This window comes from Aptenodytes forsteri, unplaced genomic scaffold, assembly GCF_000699145.1.
Source record: "Aptenodytes forsteri isolate BGI_AS27 unplaced genomic scaffold, ASM69914v1 Scaffold119, whole genome shotgun sequence".
Lineage (NCBI taxonomy): Eukaryota > Metazoa > Chordata > Aves > Sphenisciformes > Spheniscidae > Aptenodytes > Aptenodytes forsteri.
The window spans coordinates 4103769-4121956 of NW_008796165.1; the positions used below are offsets into that span (position 1 = coordinate 4103769).

At 45.2% G+C, this 18188-nt stretch overlaps 1 protein-coding gene across 1 annotated transcript in view; it reads left to right on the forward strand.

Moving 5' to 3' along the window:
• The window catches only part of RNF220 (ring finger protein 220), a 242851-nt gene that overhangs the window by 210146 nt on the left and 14517 nt on the right, over window positions 1-18188 (forward strand). The window contains exons 9-12 of the mRNA XM_009287448.2: window positions 672-768; window positions 1828-1914; window positions 3643-3698; window positions 5449-5527. Coding sequence (XP_009285723.1) covers window positions 672-768; window positions 1828-1914; window positions 3643-3698; window positions 5449-5527 — 319 coding nt within the window. The remainder of the gene's footprint in view (window positions 1-671; window positions 769-1827; window positions 1915-3642; window positions 3699-5448; window positions 5528-18188) is intronic.

Below are 18188 nucleotides of genomic sequence, written 5' to 3' on the forward strand. Positions count from 1 at the left end.
TGCACTGGAATCTGCTCACAGAAGAAGTGCTTGTAAGGGGCTATTAATGACTGTGGAGTCTGATTTCTCTCCCCCACCCCCGACCCCCGAAACAGGTTTGCTATTCTTAAATGCTTTATATTGTAAGCCATAAGCCATGACTAAATGCATTTAAAAAAGAAAAAGGTATTTCTAATTGTATTTTAGCCTCTGCCTGCCCTCTGCATCTGAATTAAGGAGTAATTCAGAATGTCCCTGTGGCCTTCTCTTACCTGCTAGTAGTGTAGTTTTTGTGTTAACCACTTCTATGAAAAATCAGTCTTCCCTATTTTCTGTGAAAAATCAGTCATCTTTATTTTGCTTCCATTTTTTTCTGTCTTTGAGAGAGACCCTTCCAGTGCCTTCAACTTTAAAATAACTCATGTGGAGAGCAAAAGGTCAAGAATGTTTCGTTTTCAGTGTTGAGGGGCGTTTTAGAGCATAAAATCCAGGAAGTTAGAGCATTTCTGTGAGTGTTTTCTGTGCCGTCTTCTGAAAATTGTTCTTGTGCAGTCTTTGGAGATGGTACCTTTTGTGAGGCTGTTAAGAGTAAAGGACAGCCTGCAGACTGGTGCTGTCGCACCATCGTTAGGACATTTCCTACACTTCATCTCCAGTTCAAATGCTCATCCACGTGTTTTATTTTCTTCCAGGTTCTGGGTTTATCATGTGCAGTGGCAAGGAGAATCCAGACAGCGACGCTGACCTGGATGTGGATGGAGACGACACACTTGAATACGGGAAACCACAGTATCGTTTTTGAAAGGCTCTTATTGAGAGGGAACCTGGAGTTGCATCTTCAGCTAGCTTTCAAACAGCACTGCTCTGGGTAGTGGTGGATAATCTGTGTCCAGCCCTACTGGAAATGGCACCGCCTTCCCCAGTTCCCATGTTATTTGAACTAGGAAGGATTCCCAGCTTTGAGATCCTTTTGATGATGCAGCACTACTTCAGACCCGGTTGGTGAAAATCTGCGAAGATCCAGTTGGTGAAATCTGTAGGAGACATTGCAGGAGATCAAAGTTAGCGTTTCTCTATTCTGTTTCATAAGCAATCTCTTGTCTCAATCCAGGTTTCTTCCATATGGATAGCTTTTCCTGCTTCATGGGTAGGAATTGAGTTTATTTTCCACAAGACACCCCTTTGTTTTCAGGGGTTTTGTGCAGTAAACATTTCAAGCACTACTCACCTGCCACTCTGAGAGACTGAATTTTTTTCCTTTCGTTAGACAGTTCATGGGCAGAACTATCATTAAGGGCAGTTTTTGGGAACTTCTCCATCTGGGAGCCAGGCTCTTCGGACACAGCTCTGGGAGAGACGTGTGCAGACTTCTGCCCTGTAGCAGCTGTACAGCCATCAAGGAAGAATTCCTGCAAGGGTATTAGGCAGACATTGCCTTAGCTGTGATGAGGGGGAATGTATAGCTATAGAATTAGATTTAATTGAAATCTGTACCGGCCTTTAAGACTGAAGCCCCAACCCTTAGCTGGTAAATGATCTCTGTACTTCAAACAGAAATAGTGGAATTGTGCGAGTTAGGCTTGCACAGGTTGAGGAACTGGTTTTCCCCTTCTAAGAGGCTGTGGCGTCATGCTGCTGTCAAAAGACTTTACTGTTTCTTTCCACCTAAACCAAAACTTTAATCCGGGATTTAAAAGCAAGCCCCTCCTTGGATACCAGCCCCGCTTCTTTTGAGGTGTTCCCAGTTGGAATTAATTTGTTCTGTATCCCAGATAGTGTCCCAACCATCTCAAAAGCCTTTCCACTGTCTGCAGCAACGCTGTACGTTCCTTAACCCCTTGTGCTCAGGTACACAGAGGCAGACGTTATCCCTTGCACTGGGGAAGAGCCAGGTGAAGCCAAAGAGAGGGAGGCGCTCCGAGGTGCTGTTTTAAAGTAAGTACTGTGCCTTTCTAATTTGCTTTCATTACTTTTGCGGAATCTCAATTTGGAAAATAGCCGTTCACTTGAGCACAAGAGTCACAATGAGAGAGACTTAGTGTGATGGGTGGGTCTCCATTTCTACCCGTGCAGCCTCATAAAGCCTCCCTGCACACTCTCCCTCCCTTAACCACCCCACTGCCCAGCCAGTGCCGTCTTCTCCCTGAGCAGTGCTGGACAGAAGGTGAATTCTGGCGATGGGAAACTGTGCTGTACTAAGGCCTTACACATCATCTTGCTTCACGATGAAATGTGGCCTCTTAGCAGTAGTATAACGTGATGCCATCCGAATCTTGTTCGACACATTAGGAGTCTGGCACCTGGGGTTTGATTTCATTGCATCCCATTATGTGTTGTAGGGTACACAAACTATAATCCTTCTGCCTTCGGCTCTGGGGTTGGGGCAGATCGGGGCAGGATGTGTGCTCTGCCTACATACATATGTGGAGGATGTAGGCAGCCAGCGTTCAGGGCACTTGGGGAAGCATTTCAGGCAAATAAAATGAGTCTTAACAGGGAGGTAGGATTGCTTTCTAAGCCCTCTGCCCTGCATAAAACAGGGCTTAAATTACCCCTCTATCTCTTTCACTGAGTGATCCTGTGAGGTCAAGGTTGAAGTGATTGATAGAGCAGTGAAATGAAGTTTTCTTACTGCTTAGCTTGCCACAAACACTAGTTCAAAATTAGGTTGCACTCCATAGAAAAATGGCATTTGCCACACTGGATCCAAACCATTGGTCTGTTCAATACTTAGCTAACCGTGCTAGTCCATAGGCAGGACCTCAAAGATGATGAAGCTCCTTCACAGCCAGGAAAGTGTATTGTAGCAGGAGGATATCGGGGTATCCCTTATCAGTGCCTGTGGACACTTAGTGCTTGGTGAGACGACTGGAGACCTGAGGCCAGGAGACCCAGTTCTTTCATGTGGCTTGCACCTAACACATTGTTTCGCTGTTTGGGCAAGGTCCTTGCATGTCTCCTGGACTTGTTTGCCCATCTCTAAAACAGGAGAGATGATGTTGCTTGTAAAAGCACTTTGAAATTCTGGCAAGTTTCTGTAGAAATGCAGTAGGGTAGCTGATGCCCTGAAGCATAAGCCTACATTACCTTTTGAGTGCAACTGTCTTAGCTCATAGAGCTAAAATGTTATACAGTCACAGGTGTGCAGCCTGCTCGAAAGATTCCTTTCTCTTACAGTCTCTGTTACTGGCTTGCAAGAGAATGGACAGGGTCAGGAGTTGTCTGTACTTCAATGCTGTTGTTCTTCACATGGGAAGATGGAAAAGATGGGGCTTGTGAAGGTGTAAAGTTATTCTTAAAGGGAGAAGCTATTGCAACACAGAGGATTTCTGTTCATGAGTAAGGTTTTCATCTTTGAAATTGTGTATTCAAAAATGAGCCTTAGGTCACAGGTGCTGTTTGAATCCCAAGCCTTCAGTCAGCATCACAACCCCCGTGTGATTCAGCAGAGGTCGCAGCTAGAAGTGCGGGTTAGGAGAACACTAGTGGAAATGTGGACTAACACAAAAACACCTCCTGCAGCAGGCCAACCGCTCACATTTTGAAGCCTTGGCTGATGGATAGAAGTATTGAGAGAGAAGTGGTGGGTGGAAGGGTTAGCTTTTCCTGAGCAGCAAAATTTTCCATATGCAACCTTTAGCATTCTGCCCTTTTCTCTTTTAGTGGTGGCACACCCAGTACTCGAATAACACCGGAGTTTTCTAAATGGGCCAGTGACGGTGAGTGTGAACTTGTAAATTATTAATTTGTATGCTACAGGAGGGCAGATAGATATCCCATATCTTCTGATTGCCAGTAATTAGGCAAATGGTAGTTACAAATGCTCTTGCACAGTACCGGCAGATATGTATGCACATACAATCGCACTATCTTTTTGAAACTTTACAGCACAATTAACTGTAGTCAGTGACGGCTGGGGGAGTTCCCAAAAATGCAACCTTAACTGGTATGGTGATAAGAGATAGGGGTTGGATTGACTTGCTGTCGTGTCACTAAAAGACAAACTGCTGTATCACAGAGGGAGCCATCAGAGCTTGACTGTGCGATGGTGGTGGTCAGCTGCTGGGGGTTTAAACTATGCAGGCACCTGTTGCTTGGGGTTTTTTCAACTGCTTTCTTATCGTCTTCCCTTCTTCAAAAGGGTATGCTAGAGACTTGTATCATGATCTGTTGGGTAGGTCTTGTCCTTGCTGGCCTCTGTATGGCAAGAAGAACCTGCAGCTCTGAAGCCTGCACCTTTAGAGTGGGAACTCTAGGATCTGTCCTACTTCATGACCTGTAGTTGAGCTCCAGAGCAAACGAGTAAATGTGAAATTGTACCTTTGCATGCATTATTTGAAAGTTCATAGCACTGGGGGGGGAGGGGGCAGCGTTAAACCCATTTGACTGCTGGGTTTTTTTATTTAATGCCAGAAGCACTGGAAGTGTAAGCAGCAACCTAGTGGAAATATGAGAATAATAAAACCCGGCGCTTTCCAGCTGTAGATGCCAAATCCATTTCCAGAGCTGGGCAGTGCTGCGTCAGCTCCCTTAGGAAGGGAACTGAAGCTCAGCGACCTGAAGAGACTTGTCCCAGTGATTTTGTTCCCTGTTCTGTTACTGTAATGCTTTGGGCATTTGATTCCCAGCCTTGAAAGTACCTACAAGACATAACTGCTTGCCAGTGCGGGGGGGCGGTGAGTAGAACCAGTTTTGCCAAGGGCATGATGATTAAATGGAGGACATAGGATATCTATCGCAGGCATTTTCTTCTGTGGGATAGGCAATCACATTTATATTCTGTGATGTAGGAGCACTCGCTTGTAGGTGTGTTCAGCTTCGGTAACTACAGCCACAAAGATGATGAGGAAGCAGCCCTGATGGCACTTGCTACGAGCCGTTTTCTTCATACCTTTTACCTGAAGCCATGGTGCTGAACCAGCCCAAGGGCTGGCCCTAGGACGGTTCATCTGGCTCATCTCTGACTGGTATCTCACATCCCCTCCAGTGCTGGGAGAGGCTATGGGGCTGCTGGTAGAGGAGAGCTATGAGCAGACTGTTCTGTCATACTAGTTACTTGGCATATATTTTTTCTCTCTGTCTGTGTCTGAGGGGTCTCAGGAAAAGGGAGAAGCTGAGAGCAGGGTCTGGGCTGGGTGGATTTGCTCCAGATCCACCTTTCTAGAAGTATACTTTGGCATGGCAGCTGCATCAAACCTTTCTGAATTAAATCCTGGCATAAACAACTGGAACATCTGCAAGGGTCAGTCAGTATCTTCAGCCCCGAATCATAGAAGCGTGCTGTACAGAGAGAGGGCCTTCCTGCCAGATAGGGACACACGTAGCATCGGTCTCTTCTCTCTCTTTCCAAGAATCGGCATGAAGATGACTCATCGGGGTCCTCTGCTTCTGAAACTGTAATTTGCTCAGACTATTTCATTGCAGTGATCAAATGTTCTCTTACTAATTTGTCTGTTCTTCCCTCAACAGAAATGCCCTCAACGAGTAATGGTGAAAGCAGTAAACAGGAGACCATGCAGAAGACCTGTAAGAACAGTGACATTGAAAAGTGAGTGTAATGTGGATAGCTTTCATTTTTCTTGTTTTAAGGAACCATAGTGTCCCATGTAGTGTTCCTAGAAGCAGTGCTGGTTTGAGGGTAGGTATATTTGAAGCTTTTACCACTGAGAAGGGAAGTTGTGCTCCAACATGAAGCCTGGACTTGGAGCTATTGGTGTCCTGACTTGCCGCTGCTGTGTCCACGGAGGGCCTGTGAGGAGTTCTCCCCCAGATATCTGCGTGGGCAGGTACCCAGTGACAAGGAATTGAGTACAGCTTCCAAAGGGCTTCTGCACTGCAAATTGCCTTCTTTTAAAATATGTAAATAGATACATCCATGCTTTCCACCATATTCTAGTTATGGTGGGTTTTCAAATATGTTGTGTGGTGCATAACAGCCTAGACTAGAGCTGGGACTTTGGGCAGGAGGAGAAGATTCAAACCCACTTTAACTTGACAAAAGCAATTGGCTTGCAAGATGTACTTTGATTTTTTTTTTTTTTTTTTTTTTTTTTTTTTTTTTTTTTTTTTTTTTTTTTTTTTTTTTTTTTTTTTATTCCCCCTGCAAGATTTCTGCTATCAATGTATCATGGGATCCTGCCTTTACTGGAGAGGTTTCCTTATCGTTGCATCTTGGGTTTTGAGGGCAGTCCTTCACATGGTCTATTCTGTTTTCTCCACGGTACCTGCATGTTCCACCCTCCATCTCCCCAGCAAAAGGGAACTCCAGCAGCCCCATAACTTGGCAGAAGCCTCACTGAGAGAATTTCTTTTTCCCTTAAGATCCAGATTTTACCTTTGTATGGTTGCTAATGGAAATAATGTCTCAGTTCCTGAGTTTTTTACCTGCAGCCCTTCCAGTTGATTCAGGAGTTTAAGTCCCAGTGTTTGAAGATACAATAGTGCAGGGGCTCCTGGCCATCTCCTTTCCTGTCCATTTTTGCTCCCTGGATATCCTGCAGCCTAAGTCCCGGGTAAAAACAAGTGGTTTTATCTGCACTGTGTAACACTGAGTAACAACCTCTATCCTCAGCATCCTTCCACACGCTGCTAGGGTGACTTACTGCTCAGGCAGATTTGACAATCCAAGCCTAAAACTACAGGCCCTTCACTGCTGCCATGGACTGCATTAATTGGGATGGGGCAGTGTTTTAAGTTGATTATTGCCTGACGTAAAATGTTGCCCCAAGATCAAGTGAGAGACAAAACAGCTTGAATGAGGTGGAAGCAATGAAGTAATTGTGGATTTTAAACAGATGGCATTTACATTTTGGGGATGAGGTCCATTGATAATTCGGGATGGGGAAAAAGTCTGGTGGTAGCGTTAAGCTAAAAAAGTTGGGTTTTTTTTAATCTAGTTTGTTCTCCTCCTGCCCCTGTTCCTGACTTGAGAGGTTGTGTCCCTGGCACGTTTTGGGATCTCTGACAGTTCAGGCAGCCTGGCAGAGCATATGTTCACAGTTAGGGGTTAACTGGGGAAACTCCCTGCTGCAGAGGAAACTTTTAACACTGCTTTGCTGTCTCGGCACTTTCCTTCTTACAAGGCTTTTTATTAGCATGTCCCAAATGTGGGCTGTCTGCTGTTCAATGCTTCTCGGTGAGCAGATTTTGGCCAAGGAGCACTGAGTTTGGGAGCTTGCAGGTCAGTGCAGAAGCAGCTTTGTCCTTAGAGTGAGCCAACCGTTGCGTGCTGTCTTGGTGGCAAGGACTCATCCCTGCTGGCCTAATCTGTCAGCCTCTGTCTCAGCTGCTGCTTGGCTTCCTTTTGGGCCTTCTGCCTGTCAGCCCAGCAGCCCTCCACCCTCCCAGATCCGCTCCTATTGAAAATCTTTAAACTGCAGGAGCTGAAAGGATTTGACATTTTCCAGAACACTTGAGCTCAAGTGATAAAATTGACATAGCTTTAATAATCTGATCAAAGAGGCTTTAGCTAGCACCTTTTGAAGGATCCCAGAATCTTTTCCAAACAACACTCATGCTAACGCTGCTGTGAAGTGTGGGGAGCATGTATGTGTGTGTGTGCGTGCACATGTATGCACGCACACCTTGCTCTGCAATAACCTTGCCCCGCTAAAGCTTCAGTTCTGCAAAAGGTGCAAAAAGTCAGCAAAAGCCAATAGAAATTACAGGAAAAGCCTTAAGTGTCTTGCTGAGTCTTTCCAATAATGTTGATTTTTTGAAAGTAGCAGGGAGAGCTTTTTATTTAAGTCGCTTTATTTCACTGAGGTTCAGAAAACAAGATGGTGTTTCAGGTGGAGAATTCCTAGCTGTGATAAATAGTTTCTGTCCTGCCATTTAAGGAGTCTGAATGCTCTGTGTGCTTGTCTGTGTAGAGGGGTTCTGTTAAATTAATTGATAACAGGGATCAGAGCTAGAAGCCTACAGAAAAGGAGGGGGAAGGGTTTCACACTGTCTGACTGCTTCCCACTCTACTGCTGAGCCATGATATATGGCAACCCAGCCCAACAGGCTAAATTGATTCATCTCTAGTTCCTGTTTCTTAATCTGGAGCTAAATTGGTTTCATTTTTCTTGTTTTGGGTGGCGCTTACAGGAAGTTTTTGGCAGCATCACTTTACTCCATTGTTTGTAACTTTAATTTTTGCCTTTAAATCTGAGTGCTATTGATTGGCATGTTAAACCCTGTGTAGCATCTGATTAGCATTTTTAAAAGTGTCCAGAAACACATGGCTTACCACCTGTGTCAGCCGTGCTCTCTGTTTAGAGCACCAGCTAATAGAGTTAGCAGCGATCCGCGTATTGATCCTTCTCTCATAAGAAAGACGTTCCTTCCCCCTCCCCTCTCCCAAAAATAAGTCTAGGCAAGGAGAGTGGTGTGGGTTGGTTTGTTTGTTTTTTAATCTGTTAATACAGTACAGCAGGCTGTCCTCCTTTTGGCACGCAGCTGAAGCACTTTGCTTGAGCAAGTTAATTGAATCTAAACTCAGGTTTTCGTGGAAGAGTCTCTTGCATGTAGAACGACTAGATGGGGTTTAGGGCAAGTCTGTGTTTGTTGCCCCGCTCCTTGTACCATGCCAGCTCATCAATAGCTTGGGCAGGTTGACCTCATCTGTGTTGTGTTGTGTTGAACTTCAGATGGCAGCCACAGGTAATGAGAGGTGGTACTGGTCCCACCTTTCCTTCCCAGCCGTGCCAGGTCGTCGATAGCTCGGGCAGGTTGCTCACCATTGACCTCATCTGCGTTGCGTTGAACTTCAGATGGCAGCCACAGGTAATGAGACACGTGGTGCTGGTCCCACCTCTCCTTCTTAGTGCTACAGGGTGTCTCAGCCCTGCTGAGCATTTCTAATCTCGCCAACGTGAGGTGTCTGGGAGACACCCTGGCGTGCTGAAGGCTCACCCCAGCCTTTGCGGTGGCTGGGGTCTTCAGCAAATGGGCAGAGCTCAGCTGGTGTGATGCTCCTTTACCTCTACTCAAGGTGCAGCTTTGCTTGGAGAGAGCAGCTGGTCCCTAATTGCCTAGGCATCCTCCCCGACTCCTGCCAATGTCATACTCTCAGCTGAAGCACTGTTGTGCACAGAGAGCTGCAAAAAGCACCTTCCCCGCAAAAAGTCTTCCTCCCTTCTCCCTCCTGAGATGCCGCCTGCTAGGGTCTGGTGCCATTTTGAAACCAAGGTTCCCCGGGGTTAAAAGCCAGCATCTTAATTCAGAGTGCCAATGTTCAATTTTGCTTTCTGCCACCAGACTAGATTGCAGGCCAGCAAGAGAGTCTGGGTTAGTGGCCCACTGGGTCACCTCCCATTTGTTTTCCTCAATTTTGTGTTGTCATAAATTCATTCCAGCCCGTTGTGGTTGATCAGTTTATCTCCGCCGGGGCAGGGAGCGCTGCGAGCATGATATATGGCACAGACCATTGTAGCCAGCCTCTCCATGAATCACTCCAGCTGTTTGGTGTCAGCCCCAAAGCAAACAGGACCCGGCCGCTGAGCGTTGACTACGATGAGCTCAGTATGGGAAGAGACATGACGTATGAATGTTTATTTAATAATTCTCTAATATTTCCAGCGGAGTGTGGCTGTGCCTTCTGGGGGGGGGCAAAAGGGAGGGGGAGGTTGAAGAGGGAAACTCTAATCTGTTGAGGTGGGTCATAAATCAGGCAGACAACATCATTAATCAGGGATGGGACAGAATTGGAAGGAGGTGGGACTGGAGCTGCCATCCTCGGTGGGAAGGGGGCTGTGCTCTTTTTTTTTTTTTTTTTTTTTAAAAAAAATTTTTTTTTTTTTTTTTTAAAAAAAATTTTTTTTTTTTTTTTTTTTAAAACAAATCTTGTTTCTGATTCTGCTTGGCCCCAGCCGTGCTGCCCGCATAATAGCAAACCCGGACACAAGGCTGTTTAGGTGAGTATGCTACCTCCGCTATAAACCTTGCGATACGAGCCTGCCAAGCATTAAATCCCTTTATAATTATCTTCTTTATATAACACTTCATGCTCATCATGCTTCATTGGATGAGACGCTCGTTGGGTTAAAAAGAGGGGTTTAGAGACAAAAAGCAATTGTATTTGTTTTATTTTTCCTGTCTCCTCTTTCCTTCCCTTCCCCCTCACCTCACCTCTTTCCAATCCAGCTGTTCTGACAGCATCAGCTCCAGAGGGGCTCTGGTGTGGCAGCGCAGGAAGGAGCATCAGTTAAAATTAAACGAAGTTTAGGTTGGGGTCCTTGTGCAAAGAGTCAAGCATGTGAGAGCAGTCAGGGAGGTAGGAGCGTCTGTCACAGGGACCCTGCTCCTGGCAGATGGGTCGAGATGGGAGCAGAGTGAGTGTGAAGACAGAGGATTAGCAGAGGCCTGAAAGGGAAGGAGCCACGCTTAAGCTGGTGTGTCAGAGGGAAGCAGAAGCTGTCGTGAATTCACACCAGAGGATAAGCGCTCCCCAGCCCTTCTCCATAGTGTCACACCATTAATAGGCTTTGGTGGGAGATAAGAACGTCATATAGCAAAGACAGAATTAAAAAATTAACCTGAGTCATAAATGAACTAACCCTTTGTGCTCTGCTAAGAGAGCCCATGATGCTGCTGGTGGGTGCAGTCCTAGATCAGCCCATGTAAACTTGAGACAGGATCCAGGCAGCTGAACTGAAGCCTGGGATTGTCAAAGCCAGGCTGAGAAAGCGCTGCTGGGCTGTGCTGCTTGTGTCCAGATTTTTGTCTTTATTAGCTTTTAGTCCTTCCTGTCAGTAATTCAGTAGTATGTCACATGCGCTTGTAATGTATACTGGTGTTCAGTGCTGGAAGGCTGCATAGGTGGATGCTCCGTTTCTTTATGAAGTGAGACTTTGGCATTACTTCATCCTCTAGGTTGCGGTGGTGGAGAGCAGAGTCCTGGGCTGCATTTCTTTATTCTGCTCCCTCTTTTAACTGTTCAGTAGAAGTTGCATGTGCCAATGATGATGGTCTCAAATGTTATTACCACTGCGCCCACTGAAATTGTATCAGTGTCGTGGTTCATCATAGGCTAGCGGTTAACGAGGCTCAGCAAGGCAGGCTGACTGTACGAGCTCAGACCTGAGGGGAAGGTGGTATCTCTGTTCAGTGCAGCCGTGTCCAGAGGTTTGGTCTAATTCTCATGCTGTGAGGCAGTTTTCTATAGATACATATTTGACATCTTCATATAGGGAGGGACTCTTCCGTCTGTTGAACCTGTGATGTTTTAGAGCTGAAGTGTCTGCAAACCCAAGGTGGCTGCCAGCTTTGGGGGCAGTAGCATCCCTGTCCCATAACTGGTGAAAACCCCAGGAAGGAATTTTATTCCTGTGTTGGGGGTGCGGTTTAGGCATCTTGCCCTTCATGTCTCTTCGCCTGCCCCTTCTTTTCTTTTTTTTCTTTTCTTTTTTTTTTAGTTTCAGAAATGCTGTTAACTTTAATTTGTGGAGTTGCTTCCTGGGAGTGAAAAATCGATGGGGGGCTATCGCAGTGTGAAATTCGACTGTCACTATTGAGCTATAGAGTTAGCAAGATGTCTTAGAAGGTAAAAAATAAATCGTGGCCCAGCAAGTGCTCAGCTGTGCTATTTCAAAGGGGATATGAGGCTGATGGTCCGTTAGAGGGTACTTCAGTTAGATGGATGATGATTCCCTGTGAAATATTGGAGTTATTCCATAGGTAAGAGAAACTTTAGCTTATAAAACACAAACAGCTGCCTTCTAGCAGACAAATTCTGCCCTTAGATGTGTGAGCAGCTTGTCAGAGAGAGGACACGTACCTAAAATTAGCCTGTTCTGTTTAACAATGTCTCTGATGGAGCATTGTAGATCCTGCTGTGTTCCTTCTGAAAATATTTTGAGGATGTGACTGTTTATTCACATCCCTTACCTACGCTGCAAGAATTAAGAGGCAGGGACTAACTTTTTAATTTTTTTTTTTAGGAAATGTTTATATGGTGCCCAGATGCTCTCAAGAGAAAAGTAACAATTATTTTTTACGTAGGCTGCGTTCCCTGTTTGGATGGAAATGTTCCTTTGAAGAGCAGAAAAGGGATCATGTTGTGCCCCATCGGCTGCCAGTTTGCTGTCGCGCTCGTGCATCTGTTGAAGGGTAGCCCTGGCTGCACAGGCTGTCTGCGTGCTGGCGTTAATAGGGCTACTGCTTTCTTTGGCACTTACTGACTATTGTGGCAGGACTCAGTAAGTGTGCTGTGCCAGCTGCTGTATGACAACAGGATGATTGTAATTACGGCTCTTGGTAGTTTATGCATTTCTTAGACTATAGTCAGTAAGTATAAATATGAAGTAGTACCAAAAAAAACCCCAGTTTGTATTATTTCTCACTAAACCATGTCTGGGACAACTGTAGAGTCTGTAATTATTTCTCTTACACTTGTGTGCACGGTTGCAATACCGCTGAGGGGAGCTTACTGCTGCAAGGAGGAGTTTTAAGCCACATTCGGTTGGAGCTTGGTAAAGATTTCCCAAAGAATTTAATGACAGAAGAATTCATTGTGCTTTCGTATCTCTTCCACCTGTGTAACACAGAACCCAGCACTGCCTTTACAGAAGCGGTGTAATAGGAAGTAATGTAATTAACGTAGTTTAATAGCCGTGTTGATTTTTTGCCCTCACTTCAGTGTCAATGCTTGTCTTAACCTTACTCGCTCCCCACCACTGTGGACACTTCATCCTGTTTCTCCATTCACTTCTTCTTTCTTCCTTTTTGATGGTTTCCATCCCCAAAAAGCCGCTGTTTCCCACTCGGTTGCGTGAGAGTTCCTGCTTTTCCCTCAGATAGCCAGCTCATGACCTGTCCTTCCTCCGCATTGCTGGTTTCCTCTTCCAGCTCTGGGACCACAGTTGGTTATGTGATACTAATGTGCCGTGGCCTCCTTTAATAGCCTCATGTTTCTTTTTGAAGGCATGATTACCTTAAATTATGTTGATTCTGATCCTTTTTTCCCCCCCTGTAAAGGAAATGGCAACAGTGTGAAAGTTCTAGGGCAGCAGCAGCAGCAGTTGTTGTCTGGAGGACGTGTTACCGCGCTGCCCTTGTGTACCTCCAATCAGCGGTCATGAATGGAAGTTCTGGAAAGCATATCACCTCCACAGTAAAGCCCTTAAAAGGCTGCAGATGAATCCGAGTGCTGCTGTAGTAACATAGATATTTCCTGTTTGTTTCGGCCGTTTGGATGCAGGCCATGGGAGTAGAAGGCATTTCATTGTGCACAGAGGCTGGCCACAAGACTCAGCTGCATGTCCAACCTTCTGAACACCTTTCAGCCCTAGGAATATGCTATTCCTCTTTCACTTCAGGGATATTTCATGATTTTGTGCCCTGATTGTCCAGCCAAAGCTACCAATAATCCCAGACCACCTCCAGGCCACAGTAAGATGGTGGGTTACAGCTGCTGTAAGTCTTTCAGTAGAAAAATATACCTGCCTAGCTATACGTGGAGCTTGGTCATAATCCAAACATGTTTACTTGTGGATGGAGGCAAGTTTCAGTAGGCTGGAGCCTCTAACCCGTGTGCCTCAGGAGGGAGAGGAGCTGCATTTGCCATTTCCACTGTCTGCCTTTTGTGGCTCTGGCTTGTATTAAGATAGAGACTATGATGCACCTTCACAGATCTGTTAGGAATACAATTAGGGTGACCAGGATGAAGGATACATTTGAAAAGTGAACTGAGATATTAACACATTAAATGTGCAATTATTTCTATTTAGGAAATTTGTTTAGAGAATAATTTTCTAACTCAGCCTGTGCTGCCTCAACAAAACCTTGCTGCAGCAAAATACTCTTCCGTAGTATGGCTTTTTACTTTATCGCCAAAGCTGCTCCAGTAAAGCAATGGGATTGCATTTATTTTCTCTTTGGAACAGGGGACATAGTCTCTAAATCGAGATCAGAATGACCCATGCATTCTTTCTCCCAGCTTTCATGTCGAACCATAATTGCTCAAATGGCACATTTAAAATTTTGGCGCAAGCTCAGACATTCACTAGCCGCCTTTTTAAATCAGTCCCAGTGGCCAGCGGATACTGCGTAGCCCTACAAATGCATCTAAACATGCTGACTCCGAGGCTCCTTCCATTCTGAATGATCAGCGGTGCCATCTGTCTCTGTTTTGATTGGGGCTGGGCACATGTGTCCCAGCGAAACGCGGGCCAAAAAAAAGAGAGAGAGAAAGAGCCAGCGCCTGAATTTACTTCCCGCTTCTGTAAAGACATTGTTGGGCTCTGTGTTATAGAGGCGGAGGAGATATGAAAGCATAATGAATTCTTCTGTCATTAAATTCTTTGGGGAATCTTTACCCAAGTCCCTACTAAATGCGGCTTAAAATGCCTTCTTGCAGAGGTAAGCTCCCCTCAGTGGTATTGCGACGGTGCATGCAAGTGTAAGAGAAATAATTCCTCTGTGGGGAAAAAAAGAGACAACATTTTTGGTTTGCATCAAGATGAAATTAGTCAGAAGCAAACTCTGAATTTGGCAAGCAGATGCCAGTATTAGCAAGTTGTGCAAGCAAGCATAAAATAGAGGCGCTCATGACTGAGAGCGCCTCGGCTCGTGTTTGTGTGCCCTTGCATGCACCCCGCTCCAAATTCACAACTTAGAACACGGAAATTAGAATGGGGAACATTGCATTATTCATAACTTGGCAACCAGAAGCCAGGGCACTTTGCCAAAATAAACTATTCTCTATAATTACAGGTGAAGCAACATTCTTTAATATCTTACAATACAAAAACATACATTAATCAAGGAAAGAGGGCTTTTTTTTTTCCTAGAGGACAATAAATTAGCATCCTTGCCAATTTCCTCAATACATGTGACAGTGTTTTACAGGATTATAAGTCAGCCTTTTTAAAGGAGGTTAGTCTAAAAACAAATAAACCAAATAAATGAGATTTTTAGCTAAATAAAAGGGAAGCCAGCTCCTAAAACATTGATGTCTTGCCAGAAGATTTGCTTTTAGCACTGACATTCTCACAGACCGAGGGTCTAAACTTCACTTGGTGTGTTTTGACACGGCTCTACTGCAAACAGTTTTGCTGGGCAGTTTTCTGCTGCTAGGGATCTGGCCCCTTCTGCCATAGCCAGCTCATCTAGTAAAATAAAATCTCAGTGCATCATGCCAGTCCGGTAGCCCGCATGTTCTGGGGTGATTCGCAGTCAATCTGCCACCAGTGCCTCACACTGGAGTTCTTTCAGAGACTTAACATACTGACAATGCTTGAGCTGTTTCCGTTTCCCTTTAAAGCCACTTGTGACTTTTCTTTTAAAAACCCATTTGTCAACTTAAGTGTTTTGCTTGTTAGTAGCAAACTTTTTTTTTTTTCAGCTTTATGTTATGTTCTTGCACTCCAGTGAGTGCAAAAGGCCTTTGTGTCTGTATATCTCGCACTGACTTCGGTAGTGCTCGCCCACATCTGCCAAAATAAACTCCCCGTATTATTAGCTCTAGCACTTGCTGCAGGTGGTGCTTGCTACGTTGAAAGAGGGAGCAGATTCTCTCACCAGCCTGAAAATAGAAGCAGTTCTTATCTTAGAAACCTTAGGGTTGTTTTTAGTTAGTGTTTGAAACTCAGATAGCGAGGGAGTTGTGTTGAAGACAACGTATGAGTGAGAGCCAAGACAGCGTCATCATGCTCTGCCACTTCGCAGTGTTACCGGTGTCACAGCAGCTATGCGCAGCACGTTACAGGCTAATAAAACATGGTCTCCACTCTGAAGAAGTTGCCCCCTCACCCAAACATAAATTGGCTATGAGAGAAGGCTTGCAATTAAATGATTGTGCACTGATGTTGGGGTCGTTTTTTGGATCATTTTATCAAGTCTTTAGCATTTGTGCCCCACAAAGCGAGGACTGCACTAGGCTTTCTCTTCTGCAGCATAGTAGTGGTTATGTTAATTGTCATCTGCGGCCGTGGTTGGATATGGCCAGGAGCAATTTTTCTGCTCCTGGAATCTTACTTTAGCTTGACTCTGCCTTCAAAGCATCGACCAGTCTGTTTCTAATATTTATGATATGTAAGCTGCTAGTGACCTGACCTCTGCCCCTGGTGCAGAGAAATGGCATGTATGTTCTGCTGGGATCAGGTTCTCCACCTTGGACAAGGGAAGATAAAGGCTTCGTTTAAAAATAAAGACATCACTCTCGGGTTTGTCAGTGGTACTGTACATTTTCCCCTCTGCTGCTCTGTGTTTACAGGCATACAAAACCAAAAATAAATGTATGAGGAAGAGAGAGGAAGGTCAGAATATCAAGTGTCAAAAGTAGCCCGTGAAATTTTATTGGTGGTGCATTTAATCAGTGTTAAGCGTTTTTTACAAGGTACATACAAACAGTGGAATTGTAAAAATTTATGGAATGCTGTGTACAGTGTGGCTGTTTATGAAGAAAGGAAAATTTATATCCAGCTGAAATAAACCAAAGGGGGATGTTTTATGAAGACTCCTCAACAGCAGGGTACATCAAGTGAGATATGGGTAAGGGGAGGAATGGGTATTCACAGGGGTTGACTGATCTTTGAGGTGTTTTTCTTCCTCTTCAGCAGCTAATAGTTTGCATCTTTCTGTGGCTTTCAAATAGGCTGGATGCAGTGATGTATTTTTTTCTGTACAATGGAAAGGAAACACAAGTGAACAGCTGCTACTGGTATCTCTGGCACAAGGCTCTTGCTCTTGGGCCCGTTCCAGTCTAACAGTTTCTTGAGCAGCCCTTAATATCCAGCTGGGAAGGGTTAACTGAAGCCAATCACATTGACATCAGCATTTTTTTGTTTCCTTTTTGGTCCAGTATTTTGTTGATGATAAAGCACAGACTTAGTCAGTTGAGAGATTCCAGAGCTGCAGAATCAGAGATAATTTAATTAACGGAATTGCTTGTGATTGCCCACTGGGACAGCGGGTAGGAATTGCTCGATTTAATTTGGAGAAACAAAGATCACATGCATGCTAATGCTTGACAAATAACCAGCGTTTGGGTTAAAGTTTTTTTGCAGGGGGGGGGGGGGGCGGGTGGTTTCCAAGTTTCCCAGGAGGTGATTGCTGAGTAACAGCTCAAAGCTACAGATAGGTCCTTCTTCCTTTTACATGGTATTTTTATGTCCTTCTGCTGGCCTTTTACCTGAACAAAGCAAGGATTTGCTCAAAGGAAGAAAGTTGGTTCTTATTTTTAGTGCTGAGGGGAAAATGCTATGAACAGTAGAAAAACATGCATTGGGCACAAAGACTGAAAACTATCATGTGCTGTCTGCCAGGTCTCATAGACTTGCTCCCTGGTACCCAGCATCCTCAACTGTGACTGCCAAGTTGTTGAAGAGTCATCCACAAAGTCCAGAGAGAAGTGCAGGACCAAGCTTCCTCCACGAGGAGCCTTCCCTTCATGTTTTTGTTCTTGTATAAATGGTCTTGCTCAGGCTCCCCTGTTTGTGGTGATGTAGGTCCACAGTGAGTAGAGCATGGATGTGCCCTCTTGATACGTTCTCAGCCAGGGAGGACAATGCAGGTATCAGTGAGGCTGCTCACACCTGTGTGGTTGGAGAAGCACCAGCGCTGGGGCTCAAGGCGTTGCTCTTGGCAGTAGTTGTGCTCAGCAGATCTCTCTGGAAGCTGATAAATGACGTGATATCCAAACATGTAAAATCAGAGCGCTGAGGTGCAAAATTGTTAAGAGTCCTCCCACATCCAGCATGAGGTCAAGGCAAAGCGGGGAGAGCAGGGCTGTGGAAGCCAATTCCTCCTTCCCTGTAATTCCCTCTGCCTCCCTTGGCAGCGTAACTTGTACACAGCCTTACCCCGTCCGTGGAGCTTGGCTTTCTGACCTCCGCTCCACCCCGGCATTACCGTGTAAAAATACTGCACAGGCTGCTCCCAGCTGTGTCTGGGCAAGCGCACACGAGGTGTGCATGCAAGAGGGAAGCCTGAGGGAGTTCCCGAGATTGCTGCTGCAGGAAGAGTTGCTCCTAAGCGATGCTTATCTTTAGGATACAAGCAGCAGGTTGACGGTAAAATGTCACTAAATGGAATGGCATGTGTCCCAAGTGTGCTGGCCACCACGGGAGCCAGACACATGGGAAGTGACTCTTGTCTTTATTCCATCCCTGGAGGTAGTTCCAGTTTCCTTTATTTACTAATGTTCTCCCTATTTCCCTTGACCTCATTTCCTCTGGCTTTTCGGAAGCAACCATGCAATTATCGCTCACTTTGGGTTGACCCTT